This window comes from Mastigoproctus giganteus, chromosome 3 (assembly GCF_048544385.1).
Source record: "Mastigoproctus giganteus isolate SK-2022 chromosome 3, ASM4854438v1, whole genome shotgun sequence".
In the NCBI taxonomy this organism is placed as follows: domain Eukaryota; kingdom Metazoa; phylum Arthropoda; class Arachnida; order Uropygi; family Thelyphonidae; genus Mastigoproctus; species Mastigoproctus giganteus.
This window is the reverse complement of record NC_143577.1, coordinates 250012727-250031543: the sequence shown is the minus strand read 5'-3', so window position 1 is coordinate 250031543 and position 18817 is coordinate 250012727. Positions and strand designations below refer to the sequence as shown.

The window sequence follows — 18817 nt, the reverse complement described above, 5'->3', positions numbered from 1 at the left end:
AATTAAAGAAAACCTTTAAAAGAACAATTAAGTAAATATCCAAAATAAGGGTAGGGAAAATTCTAAATATCGGTCGAGGGCCACATACGTCATTTAATTTCACAGTATCAAGTTGCTCAGTAAAGATCGATATCCACCTGGAAAGAGTAAGAGTAGAAACGGGTTCTTTTGGTCAGCTAACTCATAATCTATATATTATAACTGTGAAAATATTGGTAGATGTATACTTTTTCCAGAGCCTACAGCAAAGGAAGTGCATCCGTAGACATCGACTTCCCGTTTCTCCAAGACAAAAACAAAAAAATAAACCTAAGACAATTTAGGAGGAGACAGAGCATTTGGTGGTTATTTAGAGTTTTCTGGCCCATCATATCATACATGGGTTGACTGTTGGGAAGTGGAAGAAACTTGTTGACATAGAAAATGAAAGGACAGAAAGGGAAGAATTATATATTTTTAATGAAATGCTCTTTATATGTAGGATAATGGTGAACCAAGTTTCTTCTAGTTTCCCAATATCTTCTTTATTTACTTTCTTAACTTATGGTCTCTGTGTCAGTAGGGTAGCAGTTCGAAAGTCAGAGCCAACTTATTCATTTTTAGAATACTCTAGAATTCAACAACCTTCCATTGCAAAAACTAAAGAAAGTAAAAGTAACTTTTTATTTTTTTTCTTCTGATTTTTGTGACAATAAGTTTGTCCTTGTTTCCAAACCACAGACTGATCCAACCTATTAAAATAGCATAGGGCTTTAACAATATTCCATTGCTAAAATAGCAGTCTTCTTCATTTATTTTCCTTACCACTGGTATCTGGTCTCTGTCAATAATTTCTTCTGGAAAGTTTCGCATATTTTCCCAACCTGTTCCATGCTACTTGAGTAGTGTAGACTTCAACAACCTTGAAAACGGTACCACCAAACCGGAACATTTTGTTCCTATCTTCTTTTCTGTTTACATGCAGTTGTCGAGGGTACAACATCAGCGAGGAATTTTTAACGCATCTTCGTATTCTACTGACCTTGTCCCTTCAGATTTCTTCTTATTTCTATCTTGGAATTCCTTTATGAGTAGAAAACATTTTTCTGCAGTGATTTCTAACAGTCATAATTTCAAGAACGATCAGATGTATTTTAAAAAAAGTATCATCTGGAAGTATACATCGATGAGAAATCCATTTTCCTTTCAAATGTGCCTGGTTTTAATTTTACGTTACTCAAGATTATAGGTGAATATGGATCTTTTCTAAATCACCCTCGTGGAACATCTTATTTTAAACCAGTTAATATATCTTATCAATAAATTAATTTACATTTAATGAGGAGACTGGGCTTGCTTCTGTTTGGAAAAATCTAAACTGAAATGAAATGTTTTTTATTCTCTTCTCAATGAAATAATATGCAACGATCCACCTTCGTATAGCGTTTACTTCGATTTAACGTATAAGAACCTCTCCCAAAAAATAAATGGGAATATTTCGGTATTAATTAATTTTTTACTATTTATTATACATAGGAATTTATTTTACTGATTTTATATAAGAATCTATTCACGTGACTTCGAAATCAAACAGAGGCTCAGATATATTCTTGAAATGGCATAATGTTGAAACAATATTAAATGAGGCGACGTTAAGCGAGCCCTCCCCTTACATAAAAACGAATCAGGTGTTAATCCTTCTACTGAACAACAGGGCATGTCAGCTGTTCATGTATGCGCGGAGAGTGAGCACAGCAACAGAAACAACACGGAGTTCATCGTAACAGACACGTCCAAACCAGTATATCGCAGTTTTATTCAGTTTCTTACAGCGGGGAGAGTATAACCAATAGAAATTCATCGGCAGAAAAGATGTAAAGACGTCGACGTGTCGACAACTGTACCACGAAGGAAGAAAAACTCTGAAAGATGGCCCTCGCCAAGGACAAGCTCACACACACACACTTGTCACAGAAGAAAATATCCTGGTAATTAATGTCATCAGAGTGGATTGGTGTACGACAGTTAGAGATGTGGCCAGACCGCGGGATACCAGTCATAGGCTGCCTACACACAGAGATTGCAGTAATTTGACTGCAGCATCTAATTCGATATAAAGAGTAAGTAAATAACTTGAGTTGCACAATGACTGTGGATGGCACATGGTCCAGGCACTGAACCAGAGAGGTGACAAGTCCGTACTGATCGGACTTGTCGCCATTCGAGTTTCATATTTTTGGGAGATTGAAAAGTGATTTAGCGAAGGAGGTGGCCAAACAATGGTGCCAACAACGAACAAAATTCTTTAATGAGTAGGGTATAAAAATCTGATGCATAAATGGATTAAGTACAGTGGAGATTCTCAAAGATTTCACAAAGATTAAGTACAGTGGAGATTCTCTATTTTTCAAAGGAAACGCGGGGTATTTTACAATGAGCATATGCTACAAAAAGATACTTGGCTTCTTCTTCTTCTTCTTCAGGGAAGGATTCACCTGGGAAACGCCGCATGAATTAGTTTAATTCGGATAAAAAAGAATTCTTTAAAGAACAAAGTAATTAAGTGTCATATACCTCTTCTAATATCAAAAATGCCAAAAATAAGAAAAATTCCGACGAAAAATAGCATTAATAAATGGCCTATGCCAGTACACTGTTTGGCAAGATGAGGTAAAATAAAAATATCAACATGGACCGAAAGAGTGCCAATCTGGAAGAAAATTCTCGATGAACCTACAAGACCGCAAGACATTACCAGACCACGATAGCTAGCATTATGATTGGCTTTAAGAGAGAAATAGGTGACCATGATCTTAATTAGCAGCAATCAGAATTTTTTAGTGTTTTACCACCTCTCATCGGTTAAGTGGGTACTAAGCCAGACATCATGTCATCCTCTGGTATCCAGAAAAATGGTTGATGAACCAGTAATGCAATTGGACAGCCGATTAAACATACGACATTGACAGACCATGGCAATGAGGCTGGATACATAAAACCTTGTCTTCTTGTGACGTTATTTTCTCATTTGAGGTTCTGATCACAAAAATATCTATACATTTTGGTATATTTTTAATATACAGTATTTATTGTTTGAAAGAATACCAATTTAAATGATAACACGGCGAAAAATGGCAGGTTTAAAGAAAAAAAGAAAGATAAAAAAAATAAAACGTTAATTGTTAAAAACTAAGACAATATATAAACAAGATTAAGTATCAAAATAAAAAATAAAAATTAAGTATCAAAATAAAAAAACAAAAATAAATAAATACTTGTACAAATACATAAATAAAATAAATAGTTTAATATAATAAATATAAACAGTAAAATTCACATTAAAAATAAATGACAATATTGGTATGTTACAAAATTGAAAGAAGGATACAAAGGAGTATATACATCAAAGGACTCCATGCATAAGCTTAAGTCCTATGCAGATTCTACAAACAGGATTGAGTACGATCCCTTGTCCATACAGATATGATGACATGATGCAGCTTTCAGAGAAGTCGCAGAGAGGCTTGATCATTTAAACAAGAAGGGCAGATCGAATTTCTGGAGGTGCTCTGGTTTGTCAACAGCTGATTCACATTCTCATCGAAGCATGTGCATTGAAACTATGTACACTCAGTGATCATTGAATCATGACCATCTCATCCGTAATGGACGATTCCGTATGAAAAGTTTCGTAAGTTAAAGCAGTGGTAATTTGCATCCAGTTATGCAAGTCCAAGTGATGAAGCAGCAGTTATAGGACGTAGTAAAGATATCAGGGAGTTTTAAAAAGAGCATGATTGTGGGAGCTCGTGCGTCGGTGCTTCCACATCGGAAACGGCACGTCTTGTAGATTGCTCACGACCCACTGTGGTTAAGGTGTACGAAGAGTGGTGTTGAACGGGTCAAACCACCTCCCGCCGACAGAAATGTAAAGGATTGCGCAAGGTGGGTGTTCGTAATGAGCAAAGGGTGCAGCGCGTTGTACGGGCTCAACGGCAGGTCACCATGTGACAGCTGACACCGCAATACATGCAATGTCAACTGTCACACAATATTAACTGTACGACCATGAAACTCTTTAAGAATGAATTATTCTAATTCCGCTCTTAATATAAGATAATTGCGAAGATGATCCTACGGCCAGAATGTGTTCGCATGCTTTCGAAATACATTGACAACTTTTGAATCTTTCAAAAGCATTTCTAGTAATTAGATGTTATATCCATTCATCCACAGAAGAAACCGTATACATATTAGGGAGCGAGCGAGTTGTGCAGGGGTGATAGAGCGTGCAAACAAGAGGAAATTGACTGCAGAGTTGTGTAAAGCAAGCAAGGAGTGGACACCATAGCAAAGGATTGAGAACCCTGACTTGATAAGCTATTTCTGTCAGGCCACGTAAAATGTGTGCATTAGCTCGGATTGCGTGAAGCTCTCTCTATGGGGATCAAGGGCAGAACATCGATTCACATGGAAACATTCGTAGGAAGCATGCATTTGGTTTAGGACACGATCAGCCCCGAACATGAATTGCGCAACTACACTGGAAGCCTTTTGTCTCCATACATATGTGTAATTAAAAAATTAAAGAAGTGTAATCTATCGAAAGTTGCTTAACTTGCAAATATGCTATGTACTTTATGCAGGAGAGTAATTGTAAGGAGCAAAACTCTTTGAAACTACGCAAACGAGACATGGAAGTTTGTCCTATCTCATCAAGTCAATCAGGACTATTCAAAAGTGGAACTTGAAACAAAAGAATATTCGGATATGAAACCGTATAGAGAAATACACTTTTAACCATCCAAAATAAAATAGACGAACCTACTGGCTACTCAAGGTGCCTTCACTTCTGGTGCTAAACTACAATTCGAAAAACAAGAAATTCTGGAAACAGTTCTTATTAGCTGGAATTGTTTTCTGATTTAGTGTCCCAAATATCAGAAAAGTAATTTCATGAATTCCATAAGCTGATAAATAAAATGGACAATAATAGGGCAGCTACACCTGACCCGAAACGAGCAAAATTCATAATAACTGATGCCGATCAACGCGTGTATTGTCTGCTAATAGATCAATTTTTCCATCACTAGCAAAAAAGGAGATGAAATATAGGAGGGCTGGCCAGGTGGGCAATATTACAAATGCTACGAAGAGCAACTCAGTAACTGCGAATAATAAGCCGACCAGTGCCAAAAAACATTTTGCTAGGCCGAACCTTGACCTTAAGATCAAGATTCTGCCTAGCCGCTGGTCAGTTTATTGGGAAAATTGGATCCTTTAAAGAAATTCGTGCTTTCTAGTTAAACCTTTACAGACGCACAGGATTTCTCCAGATGGCCAGATGATAGGCCGTCTTTTCCATTAGGCACTTTAAGCACTATGCCTACGGTCTATGAAAAAAATAGAGGACTGAAAAATATACAGTAATTCAAATAGAATTCGATGGATTTATTACAATAAACTTCGCCAAACTCATTTTTAAGGCTCAGATTTCAAATATAAATTCTTTCTTTCGATTTTTCTGTTATCAAAATCATTAACATCAGAGTTCGTATTGCGAACAAGTTAATGATGTGTATATAACTTCAATACCAAATTTATAGTTGTTGTTGCAGGAGATTTTAGGATCATCAGTGACTAAGGTCATATTGCCCCATATATACTGTCTGTAAATTGCGTGTTCTGTGGTCGATTTTCTGTTTGCTGAAAGAAAAACCTGAATTTTTGGGGAAAACAGCCATGTCATCTTTGCCTGAGACCGATTAACTCGGTCACGTTGTGAAAACGGCCCATAAAATTTCCTCGTGTCAACGATGGAATTCGAACTTAAGTCTTTTCCACCCGGTGTGGGGAGGACGTCGAGTTTACCAATGTGCTACCCACGAGGGCCCAAATTTACAGAATCGCTTTCGAATTTCTGTGAAAAAGGCATGTTTGGAATATGTTTTTTATAATGTAGTAAGACCTCGGAATGAAGAATATCTATGGCCTTACACCAAAAGATAGCCCTGCGAGGTGGACAGGTATTTCCAAGAAGGCAAAACATGCATGGCTTCAATGTTCAGTCCCTTATTTCACAAAAAAACATATTTTAAGTTTTAAAACTTTCACAACAGATTTACCAAATGTACAACAAATTTACCAAATTTTAACTCAGTTATGTGATTATGTGCCAGCCTGTGTAGCACAGTTGGTAGGACCGCCATCCTCCCCCACACCCAGTGGCAAAGATCTGAGTTAGTTGGTCTCAGGCGAAGGTAGCATGGTTTTTCGCCCAGCAAACAGAATATCGACCCAAAACATACGCAGTTTACAGATAATATATCGGAGCAATATGGCCTTAGTCGCTGATGCTCCTAAAAAAAAAAATAAATAAATAAAATATGATTATGTGAAGTCTTGTCCTTTCACGCGTTGTAACAGACCAAACATTGCCTTCAGAATGAGTTTCCCTAGTATTGTACTACCTCAAACAACGCAGCCAAAAGGTTAATATGACGGTTGTTTAAAATGGACCACTCTTACCTAATGACAAACCTGTAAGTCCTAAAACAGGCCCTTTGTAGTATTGTATCGTCTCATCTTTTAAGTAGTGCAATACTAGGGTAACTCATTATAAAGGAAAAGTATATTCTTTTGTGTATGATAAGACCGTTGCATTAACTAGGCAATTTAAATACCACTGGCCGCAAAAACACATGAAAGAAGAAGACAGTGTTCGCAACTACATAAAGATTGCAAAAAATTAGATCTCTCTTTTCTTTTTTTGTCTTTTCCCCGCATTCTGGTTTGCCTTGTTAATTTCTCTGATGTGGATAACTTCATTAACGGCTCCACTTACGAGGCTTACAATAAAAATTTTAGAGTACAAATTCAAAAATGCAAAGTATCTATGGAACAATTTTAAGCTGGATTTTTTCAAATTTTAAACACTTCTTACCTCAGTCTCGGAATCCAGATATTTTTTCTATATGCTGTATGTATTTTACCTCAAGTACTGATTTTAACTTGTGAGAAACTTCTTGTAACGATTATGTCCACTTCAGAAATATAATAATCAGAGTTAAGATGTCACAGTCTAGAATTTGTTGTCAGAGTAGGGATGACGTACCATCTCCATCGGCAGAACAAAAAGCGCCCTTAGTAAAGAGCAAGCCAACTACCAATACGAGGGGTGTTTGAAAAGTTCGTGGCCTGAACATGAAAGAGTAGTGGTACACTCTTAAAAATTTCTGTACCTAATGTATAACACCTCAAATAGTAATCCACCAAGTTTCATGAAGTTTCAATGTCTTTTTTTAGTTACAAGTCCTGAAGACAACAAAGTTGTGTGAATAAGGAAAAATGGACAAAATCAGGACAAAATGGGACTACGCCAAAGACAATTCATGAGGACATGGTTATAACATTTGGGAACGTTACCTCTTTCTGTTCCATGGTTAAGATATGGGCAGCAGAATTTAAACGGCGGAGGGAAAGCTGGAAGATGATCCACGCTGTGGAAGACCTGTATCGTCCATCACTTCAGAAGTTGTTGGCAGTTTATATGATCTGGTGATGAGTGACAGTTCGGTACATTTCAAGGATCTTGGACACATCTCATCTGAACCGGTGTGCCATATAATAACAGTGGTGCTCGCTATGAAAAAGGTGTCAGCACATCAAAAATGCACAATAGCTGTCAAGTGAACATTCGCATCGTTTTCAAGAAGATCCATCATATTTCCTACCATGGAAGACGTGGGTCCATCAGAGACAAAGGAGCACTTCAAATAGTGAACACACAGCTCTTCTCTCTTCCATCCCTTTATCCATAGCAGTAACACGCTCATTCCTTCTGGTGACAAGGTAAGGGCATCGGTTTTTTGGAATTCTGATGGAGTGTTGCTAGCTATTACCTTCACAAAAGCATATTACGCTGACCTTGTGAGGCGTTTGTGTAAAAACATCAAAGATAAACGTCTAGGGGAATCTCACCAAAGGAATCTTGCTAAACCAAAAAAATGCCCCTGCTCACAAGTCTATCATTGGGTGGGCTCTGAAATCTTGGACCATCCCAGATCTAGCACGATCGGACTTTCACCTATTATTTTCTAATTTGAAATATTACCTGATTGACATCCATTTTCAGTGACATCACTGCTGCAGTGGGTGCATTCCGGGAGGCCCAAGAGAAACTTTCTTCGCAGCTGGAATCAATGCATTGCAGCTTCGGTGGCAAAAGTGTATTGATTCCAAATGGGACTTAAAAGTAACACGTTACTGGACTCCTCAAATAAACCGTTAATACAGCCACGGACTTTTCAATGCCCTGTATACAAACAATGCGCGCTTTGATCGACATCGGTTAGTATGATATTTGCTCGCGGGTCCGATGCAATAATTCTACCATTGCCATAAAATGAATAGAAAAACAAACGATGCTTGGGTTAGTGGATAATTTGGTTTGCAATTATTCATTTTACATACTCGTAATTGCATATTCAAGTGGATACGCAAGTATTTGAAAATGTATAATTTTCAAATACTTTCTAGAAAAATAATTCCATTATCTAAAATTATTCACAGCTTCAACTCAACTGTTTGCATTTTAATAAAAAATATGACAAATACAGAAAAAAGTAAATAAATATTTATGCAACGGTCGTTCTTAAAGGAATGTCCCTTAAATTACCACAATCAACGAGTTCTGATGACAGTTATTTGCAAAAGTGTAAGGCTGTTTCTTGAAGCTGGCAAAGGCATGATTTTTTGAAACTGAAGGAGTCATTTCAGTGGATATGCAGAAAGGACAAATAATGAACTCAAAGGACTACAGAATTTCTTGAGGGTTGAGCATTCCATGTAAACGTTTTTCTACCGTTCTCCGAGTCGGAGAATGGTAGAAAAACGTTTATTACAGGGCACGTAATAAAGGTGCCCTGTTGACCGATTCCAGTGAATCCTTTTAGTTATTTCATGCGTAGAATGGCCCTTTGCATTCAACGCAGTACCAACACTTTTCCTAAGTGGTGTTAATTATGAAAACTTAGCCATTGCAATAGCACAGAATATAGGGCCCTGGCATATGCACTGTATTTATACTGCCGCTGGGATGACGCAATCATGTATGGCAGGTGGCATCATCTAAGGGAGCTTTCTAGAGATGGATGATGCAATAGAGTAATGTTATTACAAAACATATATGATATACTGTCAAATTTCACAGAAATTCGGTGAATTTTGCAAGTGGTGCAATTTTTTGGCACCAGACTAGTTTTTGTAACCAGAGACCGGCAGCCCACCCCATTATGCGAGCTACTTAAAAAAATAATTTATCTCGTAACTGTTTATTTCAAAATTGTTTTAAAAAAGTGAATGAAACAAAATAAGCTATTTGTAGAATTGCTATAACTTTTTATTATAAAAAAACGCCTTTTGGCCGATGCAGTATCCCTTTCCCGTATCAAGGGAGTCTCTTCTGTTGGGATTTAGAGCCCTTTTCAATCGGAGGACCAGATGCGTTGCACCTATATTGGCCCCCACAGTTATTGGCCTGTCCTCGTCGATGACATGAGGAATTTTTATGGGCATTTTTCACAACGTGGCTGAGTTAGTCGGTCTCAGGCGAGGGTAGCTGGGTTTTTTCTCCCGGAAACTCTGGTTTTTCGTCCAGCAAACGTAAAATCGATGAAAGAATACACACAATTTACAGAGAGTATATATGGAGCAAATGGCCTTAGATGCTGATGCTCGCAAAATCCAATACAGCCAACCAATTACCGACCTTGACCAAAGGTAAAATAACCCCTTCGAATGTCCAAAAATGGACGTGACATTGTCAAGCCTTAATGACAAACTTTAGCTTTCTCTCTGACAGGAGGGAAAGCTAAAGTTTATCTCTTTCCTGTGGGAATTTATGAGGGACATTAACTTTTATTGCAATTCTCATATTATATGAAAGAAATACAAAAATAAAATTTTTCCATATGCATCACAATATAACTATAATACCTATTTATATACTTAAGTAAGGAAAAGCAGTTATATTGACTGCTTTTCCTTACTTAAACATTATCCATTAGAATTTTAAGTAATTTTATTCACTTTGCAATACCCAAATTAGACTAACAACAAATTTTACTAAAAGCTATCAAAATGTCATTCATTTCACTAAATTAATAATTTAAAAGCATCAAATGAAGTAAATTGCTTAAAAGATCACTCATTTGTCGATGTCCCTCTATGAAAGTAGCTATTAGCTCTGCTTTGTTTCATAACAAAGGCATAATTTGGAAATTCAGCCATCTGACGACGTCACTATGTAGTGACAGCATAGCTGACCAGATATCAGCACCACGAAATAAAGATGGCGGATAAGTCCATAAATTGTGCTTATTATGTGGTCGGTTCCCTGTTTTTCTAAAAAAAAAAAAAGTTTCCGGGAAAAAAATTCTTGCTAACCTCACCTGAAGTCCGTGCGGGTAGAACAGTGGTTATAATCACTCTAATCCCCACACCTCGTGGAAATCCCCCCCCCCTCCGCCCGGGAAGGTAGAGTTTTTCGTCCAGCAAAACAGGCAACTTGACCAGAGAATACATGCAATTTATGGACATACAGTATTACACAAAGTCACATGAGTTGGCCCTCGAGTAATGTGACAGCTTATCCTCGCCTAAAACCAACTAACTCAGCTGTGGAGTGAAAAAAAAAAAAACCCATAAAAGTTCCTCGCATCATTTACGGGATTCGAACCCGGACTTTACTATCCAGTTTGGAGAAAACCATAGATTATAACCACTGTGCTACATGCGAGGGATTTCTGGCGGCAATTGTCGGTGAAACTTGAAAGACGAGTCTAAGGTCGGTTGGTTAGCTATTGTAAGGTTTTGCGCCGTGTATATATTATGCCTGGAAGTTGCGTGTATTGTGTGGTCGATTTTCTGTTTGCTGTCCAAGAGACCAGAGTTTCCTGGAGAAAAAACCTTGTTACCCTCGCCTGAGACTAACTCAGCAGCAACATTGTACAAAAAGGCCTATAAAAATTTCTCGCGTTATTAACCAGTTTCGAATTTGGGTCTTTCCGTCCGGTGTGGGGTGGACGGCGATTATACAAACTGCTTCCCACGAGGATACTAGTCAAGGCTAAGGAATATCCCCAGATGAACACTGAAATATTGGATGTGGCTCATAATACACGCCACGTTTCATGGTTAGAGGCCCTCCATATAGTTGCTGCTGGTCCCAGTATTAATCGTAATTCTGGGACTAGCATACATCCTATTATGGAGGCTGTTATTTTACAGTGATGAGAGATGGCAGGTAACCAATCGAATCGAGCAGGTAGTCGTCATGTACTGTGTTCAGAATCTGATAAATGATTGGCTGATGAATGGTAAATTACGTTAGCCTTCCTCCTCTCCCTTTGCCCTCGTGGGAAGCACAGCTGGTAGAATCGCCGTTCTTCCCACATCGGATGGAAAAGACCTGAGTTCGAGTCCCGTCGATGACGTTAGGAAATTTTATGGGCCTTTTTCACAACGTGGCTGAATTAATCGGTCCCAGGAGAGGGTACATGGTTTTTTCTCCAGGAAACTCTGGTTTTTAGTCTAGCAAACAGACTACAGAACACAAGCAATTTATAGACAATATACACGTGGCAATATGGCCTTAGTCCTTTACACTAAATATCGGACATACTGGTGGAAAAAATTCGACAAATTTTGAAAAGTTTTATTTCACATAGTGTTTCCGATCCGGATACTTCCAATCTGCTCAGGAGTTGTGTGTTAGAAATTTGCTAATTTCTAACGCACAACGGCTGCAATCGAAAACATCATTCCATCTTGAAACGAAACTTATAACCACGGTAAAGATACGAGTACATTGTATCAATCCAGTTCAGTCCTAAAACAAAAAGGCTTGTTATTCCACAATGACAAGTAGATGGAACTCCCGCTTACATAATTTTATTTATTTTTTATTAGTACTATGCCAAAATATAATCCAAAATTATCCAAAGATTGAATTTAATGGATGTATGGATGAACGGTCACTTCTAGTTGCGAAAAAGAGGTGAAGATTGCTGGAACACGTCATTTGATTTATTTATCAATTAATTATGGAAATTTCTCCACAAAGGCAAAAGCTATAATCTAATCAGTCTCTTTAATGTACTTCATAACTCAATCAGTTGAGACTTACTCAGACTAGAACGGAATAAGGTCATGTCCTCCAACGGCCTGCTGTCTTCTTGGAAATGCGCACGCAAGCGTTCGATGTTTGCTGTTGACACAGGGGACCCTTTAAATGACAAATAATAACAAAAAGGAGAATTCAAATAAAATAGCCCAAAAAACATTCGTTATTTATGAAAAAATTCAGGACAGCTACTAAATATCCATTACATTTTCCTAATTGCAGAAGAAAAACATTTTTTTAAAGATTAATAATATTTTTCTCTTAAAAATAAAGCTAAGAGGGAAAAAAAAGGAAATTCTTTGGGATTAACGATAGAGGATTATGGACAATTTGAAAATTATTGACTGTTTGTTGCTAATTTGTATTTTACGAGTAGTTCACACAGGGCTGGTACTTGAAAAGAGGAAAGGGATGCAGTGAGTGCAATGCACCAGAGTTTCGGACTGAAAAGGGTTTCGAGGGCTTCAAATGCTAACAATGGAAAGAAAAGGTCCTCTTGGTTGTCCTTTTCCTCCAACTAACACCGGGCCACTTGAACTCTCGGATCTGACCTGAGTTCCTAAAACGCACTACAAAACTACATCACTCGACAAAATTAACAGAACAAATTCATGAATATTGTGAACAGTGTATTCGGCGACATTGTTCACAATAAAATAGGAGTCCCGTTTTAGCCTACAAACAGATTCCAGACGTTATTTCATCTGGAGACAACGAGGAATGCGGTACCATCCCACCAACATCAGAGAAAGGGGTTCTTACGATGGAGGCGATGTTCTCGTGTGGGACGGAATAATGATCAACGGCCGCACCCCTTCTTCATGTTTCTGATAGTGGTACCGTAACTGCTCAGAGGTACCGAGAACAGATCCTTGATTGTTGGATTTTCTTTTCATGCACGCTACAGCTCACAGAGCTCAAGTGGTGGAGGAATAACTTGAAACTGAAGATATCCAACGACTGCTGTTGCCAGCACCATCACAACGCTTAAATTCAATCGAACATGGGTGGAACGCCCTTGAGAGTCGTATTGCACGCCAACAGCCAACTCCTCGGTTACTTGGTGAGCTGTCTGCGCTGGTGGAAGAATGGGATTTGTTACCACACAATCTTATAAACACCCTATTATCGAGCATGGCTCACCGCTGTCAGGCCTGTTTAGCTGTTGGAGATCATACGCCGTACTGATTTCATGTGACCATATTGTCGAGCATCTTGTATCGACTTCTATAATGTGGCCTTTTTGGTAATTCTTATACAACCCCTATAAATGTTCCTTATACCTGTCAGAAGTTTCTCGCTGTGTTCTCATTTCATCGTTATTACACCACCGCACCAAATTTTGTCCAGCTTCATCGCAAGCCACACGAGTTACACCACGTTTTCTTCGTGTTCTGTTAATTTTTATCAAGCAGTGTAGAAGTTTCGGAATAATTTTAAGTGTTTATTTATCTAATGAAAATAGAGATATACCGGGTGTGTCTCTATGTGGGACCCAGTTCAGGGACGGATAGAGGATCTAAAAACAATAAAAAAAGTTTATGTGAACGTAGGTCTGATTTTGCCTTGTTTCTGAGTTACAGCCATTTTTGTGTTCCAGCAGTTCTTTCCACAAACTGAGTTTGCAGCTAAATACATTCAACTGCTTACAAACAATGCTCGATATCTCATAGAGGGCCTTGCCGTAGTTATGTAAACATTTCAGTTAGTTTACCTGATAAGGGCACCATATGGAGCTTATTATTAATATTTTGATACTGTGCATTTTCTGTGATAATGGAGGCTTATTCAAATCGAGAGATTGCAGACATGAATCTCACGTATGGACTTGCTAGATTAATGCAGTCGAGGCAAGACGTTTTTTTGCAGAAAACTTCCCTAAACGTCATGTGTCAAATAAGACCTTTCAGGAAATACATGAACGTCTTGCAGAAATTAGTTCCTTTAGAAAACGAGATTCAGATGGCGACATCAGCAATAGAACCGTTGATTTGGGAAAATGAAAAAAGGATCCTCAATCACGTTGAAGAAAATGATGGTGACAGCACCCAAAGGATTACAGCAGCAGAGAAAGTGGGGCATAAGGCCATGTGGAGAATTTTAGGGAACCAACAGCTTTATCCATATCATCTTCAGAGAGTACAAGGATTTACTGAAGCTGACTTTCCGCCACGAGAAGATTTTTGTGCTTGGTTTCTGCAGATGTGTACTCGTGATCAGCATTTCCTCTCAGCTGTTTACTGGATTTACTAGGACTGGTGTGGTTAATTTTTACAACAATCATCGATGGGCTGAAGAAAATCCCCATGCTAGTGTTCAATCAAGACACTAGCAACAATTCAGAATTAATGTATGGGCAGAAATAATTGTCCACAATTTAATCGGGCCTATTGTTCTGCCTGGGAGATGAATAGGAGCATCCAAATGCAATTTTTTAAGAGAACATTTAAATGAGTGGTTGAAAGAAGTTACACTTGATGTCGTTCATTGCATAGAAACTTTTTGGATGAGAGTTTCCCTAATAAACAGATAGGACGTGCACGACCCATTGCCTATCCTGCATGCTCCTCGGACCTGAATTTAATGGAATTTTACTTGTGGGGCCATCTGAAAGCCATTGTTTATTCCACACCAGTTGATAACACTGAAAAGCCCCGCAACATGTGGAACAAGGCTGCTAGCAACTCCAACAGACACCTGGAACTTTTGAGCGGGTAAGTATGATGAGGCATTTGCAAGCTTGTATCAGTGATGATGTCATTTTGAGAATTTCCTATAAAGGTAAGCAGATTGTTGCTGGAACATTAAAATGGCTGTAACTCGGAAAAAGGTGAAATCAGAACTGTTTTATTTTAACTTTTATTACTGCTTTTAAGTCCTAAATCCATCCCTGAAGTGGATCGATTTAGAACTTATAATGTTATGATTAGTGAAGTAAATAGGGTTGATGGCGCCCAGGGCAAATAAACAATTACTAATTGGTAATCGATTTCGGGTTATTTACTAATTCTCGGGGTTTTTTTTTTTTTTTTTTTTTCCTCAATTTCCAAAATTTTAACCCAATTTGTACACTCAGTGATCACAGAATTGTGACCACCTCCTCTGTAATGAACTATGCAGCATTGTGGGAACAATCATGGCTTTTTTCAGCTGCTTCCATATCGGAAACGACAGGTGTTGTCGGTTGCTTAAGGCCTACTGCGATTAAGGTGTACAAAGAATGGTGTAGAACGGGTCAAACCACCTCTCGCCGACAGAACTACGCAGGGTGGGTGTTGGTGGTGAGCGAAGGGTACAGCGCGTTGTACGAGCTCAACGGCAGATTAGTGTGCAACAGTTGACATCGCAATACAATATGGAGAATACAAGAACAATATCCCAAATAACGATGAGCCGCGCACACAGACGTATAGGGTTCGACAGAAGACGACCCAATAGACACCCTCTACTCACAGCTGACCATCGTTGACAGCGAATGCTGCGATGTCAACAACAAGCTGGTTGGACACTGAAGGTCTGGAAACGAGTCTGCTGGTCGGATAAGTTCAAATACCTGGTGCAACATGCCGATGGAAGCCTTCGTGTGTGGCACATATAACATGAATCCATGGACTGATCGTGCACGGTGCCCAATATTCTGGCAGATGGCGGCAGTTGCTTCATATGGGGCATGTTTTGCTGCAAGAACTACGAACCCTAGTGAAATGGACCAATGTTTCACTGGTTTCATCGGAAGTTCTGAATGTTGATCCTGCCATGTTGCATTTTTCCTGGAAAGAAATGGGATCTCCAAGAGGATAATGCGCCGTGTCATCGGGACTGCACTGTACACGAGTGGCCCGAGAGCCGCAGTGAAGATAGAACCCATCTTTACTGGCCTCCAAATTCGCCTGACCTCAATCCAGTTGAACATCTGCGGCTTGGTTTGGAAAACTAAGATTCACAATATCAAAGCCCTCCCACGATGACTTAAGAGTATAATATTTTCAAACCAGTTATGTTAATGGTCATAAAAGAGAAAAGCACTTGTGAGTTAAATTTGTTTTATTTTTAAATATTTAAAGGAAATAAACAAATGGCACAAATACACTACCATCTCAAAAGTATTAAGACATCCCTCAGAAGGCAGTTAACTATGAGAGCAGCAACACGTGTTGTCGAATACCTTTTGGATATAAAAAAGAGGAAGAAACACAGAACTACGAAGAAATGTTTAAACCACATAACCGAGAATCACGTATGAGGCCTTAAAAAAAGTTATTTTGCCAAAATGACAATTTTATTTCAAGGTAGCAACCGTTAAAACAAATCAGTTACCTATTTTCATACACATAAATGTCAAGTCGATAGAGAAACTAGTAACAAGTGACTTTTGCTGAGTAGCACGGACTCAAAAGAATCGATGTTTTTATTGGTACTAGCTCGAAAGAATTTTTCGAATGGTAACAGAATGAAACCATACGAAAGTGCCCAATTTTTTCGATGACTCCGATAGAAACAAAAATCGATATCACTGATATTCGTAAAGATTTTCGATATTTGAATCGCGTTCTTCCGATGAATGAAGCACTTAAAAACAGCTTATTCCAGAGAATTATTTTACAAATCCATCACCACCTACTCCTACACGTTTATTCGAGCTATTACAAACTTTTTAATTACGTTTACCATACATCCATTCACTGAGAGTCGAGTTATTACATGCGGACGGACAGACAAAGAAATAATAATTGTCAAAGTTCTATTGGTCTGAGTTTCTTCACCACCCGAAAAGATGCATGTAGTCCGTACTCTCTTAAAGACTGAGAAAACTAGTAACAATCCAGTGATTACTGCTCAGCAACGATGTCAATTTGAAAAAGTGGCTGCCATTTTGAAAATGACGTCACAATAATACTACTAACTTTATAACCATTCTAAAAGTGAAATATAGCGCATTTGCGCGACAAGATACTTGTCAAAACTAAACAGTGGCAAACAATCTCCAGGAAAATCGAATTTCAAAATGCAGCATCCATTTTGAAACTAATTTAATAAAAAAACGAATCTTTTGATGAACTTACCTATTGTGGCACGAGACTTCTCCAGTTCTGCGAGAATCCGGTTGTCTTGATCAATTCTAGCTAAGATCCTATCTATTTCGTGCGACGTGGAGTCCAACAGCGTGCTGCTCAACGGTGATGTCGCCAGGGTAGTGCTTGTCACCGCAGAAGTTGTCGCTATAGCAACAAGGAAGAGGAAATTATTAAGAACGGGAAGACTATATCAGCAGTATATGAGCAGGTCAACTACATAAAGAGAAGTGCAAAGACCATAATTCAATAATGCGGTTAGAAATTAGATATTTATTGACCATAAATTAATGACATTTTCATTTAGAAAGGTTTTAAATTTCTTTCAATCATTAAAAGAAACTGGACAAACTCAGAAATTTACATCGTTTGACTTTAGGGAATAAATCTGAAGAGAGGAATTTAGCCAGATTTCTTATATTCCAACCACGCCCTGTTCTGTCAGGACTTTGAGAATTATAAATTTAGAGTAGACAATTTGTATTACGAAATATGGCTATATATAAAGCTATAAACGGATTGCTTACGTTTACAATTCAAAATTTAAACACTTTAGAGAATCTGAATTCTCCAAGATTCAAAATTTTCGAATTTCATAGGATTTCCATAAATCGCATTATACGACAGAGCGTGGGTAGCACAGTTGGTAGGATCGTAGGTAGGATCCTTCGATGACGGAGGAACTTTTATGGGCCTTTTTCACAAAGTGGCTGAGTTAGTCGGTCTCAGATGAGTATACCATGGTTTTTACTCCCGGAAACTCGGGATTTTTGTCCACCCAACAGAAAATTGACCTGAGAAAATACGCAAGTTACAGACAATATACAAGAAGCAATATGGCCTTAGTCGATGATGCTCCTGGAACCCTATTATAACAATGCCAGCAGGGATAAGGAGATGATTATCCTTTGCTGGAAAAAGAAATGTTTAGGCCACATCTTCAGTAGTGCATAGTCTGGAGGCCTCATTTTAGGAAGGATGTAAAGCTGCTGGAAGGCGCAGAGTAGGGCAACGAGATTGGTGAGGGGAACACACGGGTGCTCCAACCACGAAAGGCTTCAGTTCTGCAAATTGCAGCGTTTGGAGAATAGTCACCTGTAAGGAGATCAGATTGAGGTGTTTAAGGTTTTGAATGCTTGAGTAAGCTCAATAATGATGAATCCTTCCTCTTGCTCAGACTACGCACATGAGGAGGTATAAATTTAAATCGAGAAAGGATGGTCGCAGGATAGATGTCCGGAGATGTCTTCAGCTAGCGGGGGGGGGGGTTCATTGTCCGAACAAACTTCCACTTGATGTTGCGAAAGTGGTTAGTATGAAAAGGAAGAACTAGGCAAATTTCCCTCGTGAGTAGCACAGTTGGTAGGATCTCCGTCCTCCCCACACAGGGTGGAAAAGACCAGAGCTTGAATCCCGTCGATGACGAGAGGAATTTTTATGGGTATTTTTCACAACGTGACTGAGTTAGTCGGTCTCCCTTGTGCCGAGTGTCGTCAGTTGGCATCTAGAATGTAGACAAAAATGATGTCACACTGCAAAATTTTAAACTTCACTTTTGATATACCAGTATATAAAATCACCA

The 18817-nt window shown here is 38.6% G+C and overlaps 1 protein-coding gene across 1 annotated transcript in view; it reads right to left on the bottom strand.

Annotated features, from left to right (window-relative positions):
- The window catches only part of LOC150089021 (RIMS-binding protein 2-like), a 349628-nt gene that overhangs the window by 159867 nt on the left and 170944 nt on the right, over positions 1-18817 (bottom strand). The window contains exons 13-14 of the mRNA XM_090370382.1: positions 17227-17382; positions 12167-12265 (exon numbers count right to left, since the gene is read on the bottom strand). Of these exons, the coding sequence (XP_090226508.1) occupies positions 12167-12265; positions 17227-17382 (255 nt within the window). The remainder of the gene's footprint in view (positions 1-12166; positions 12266-17226; positions 17383-18817) is intronic.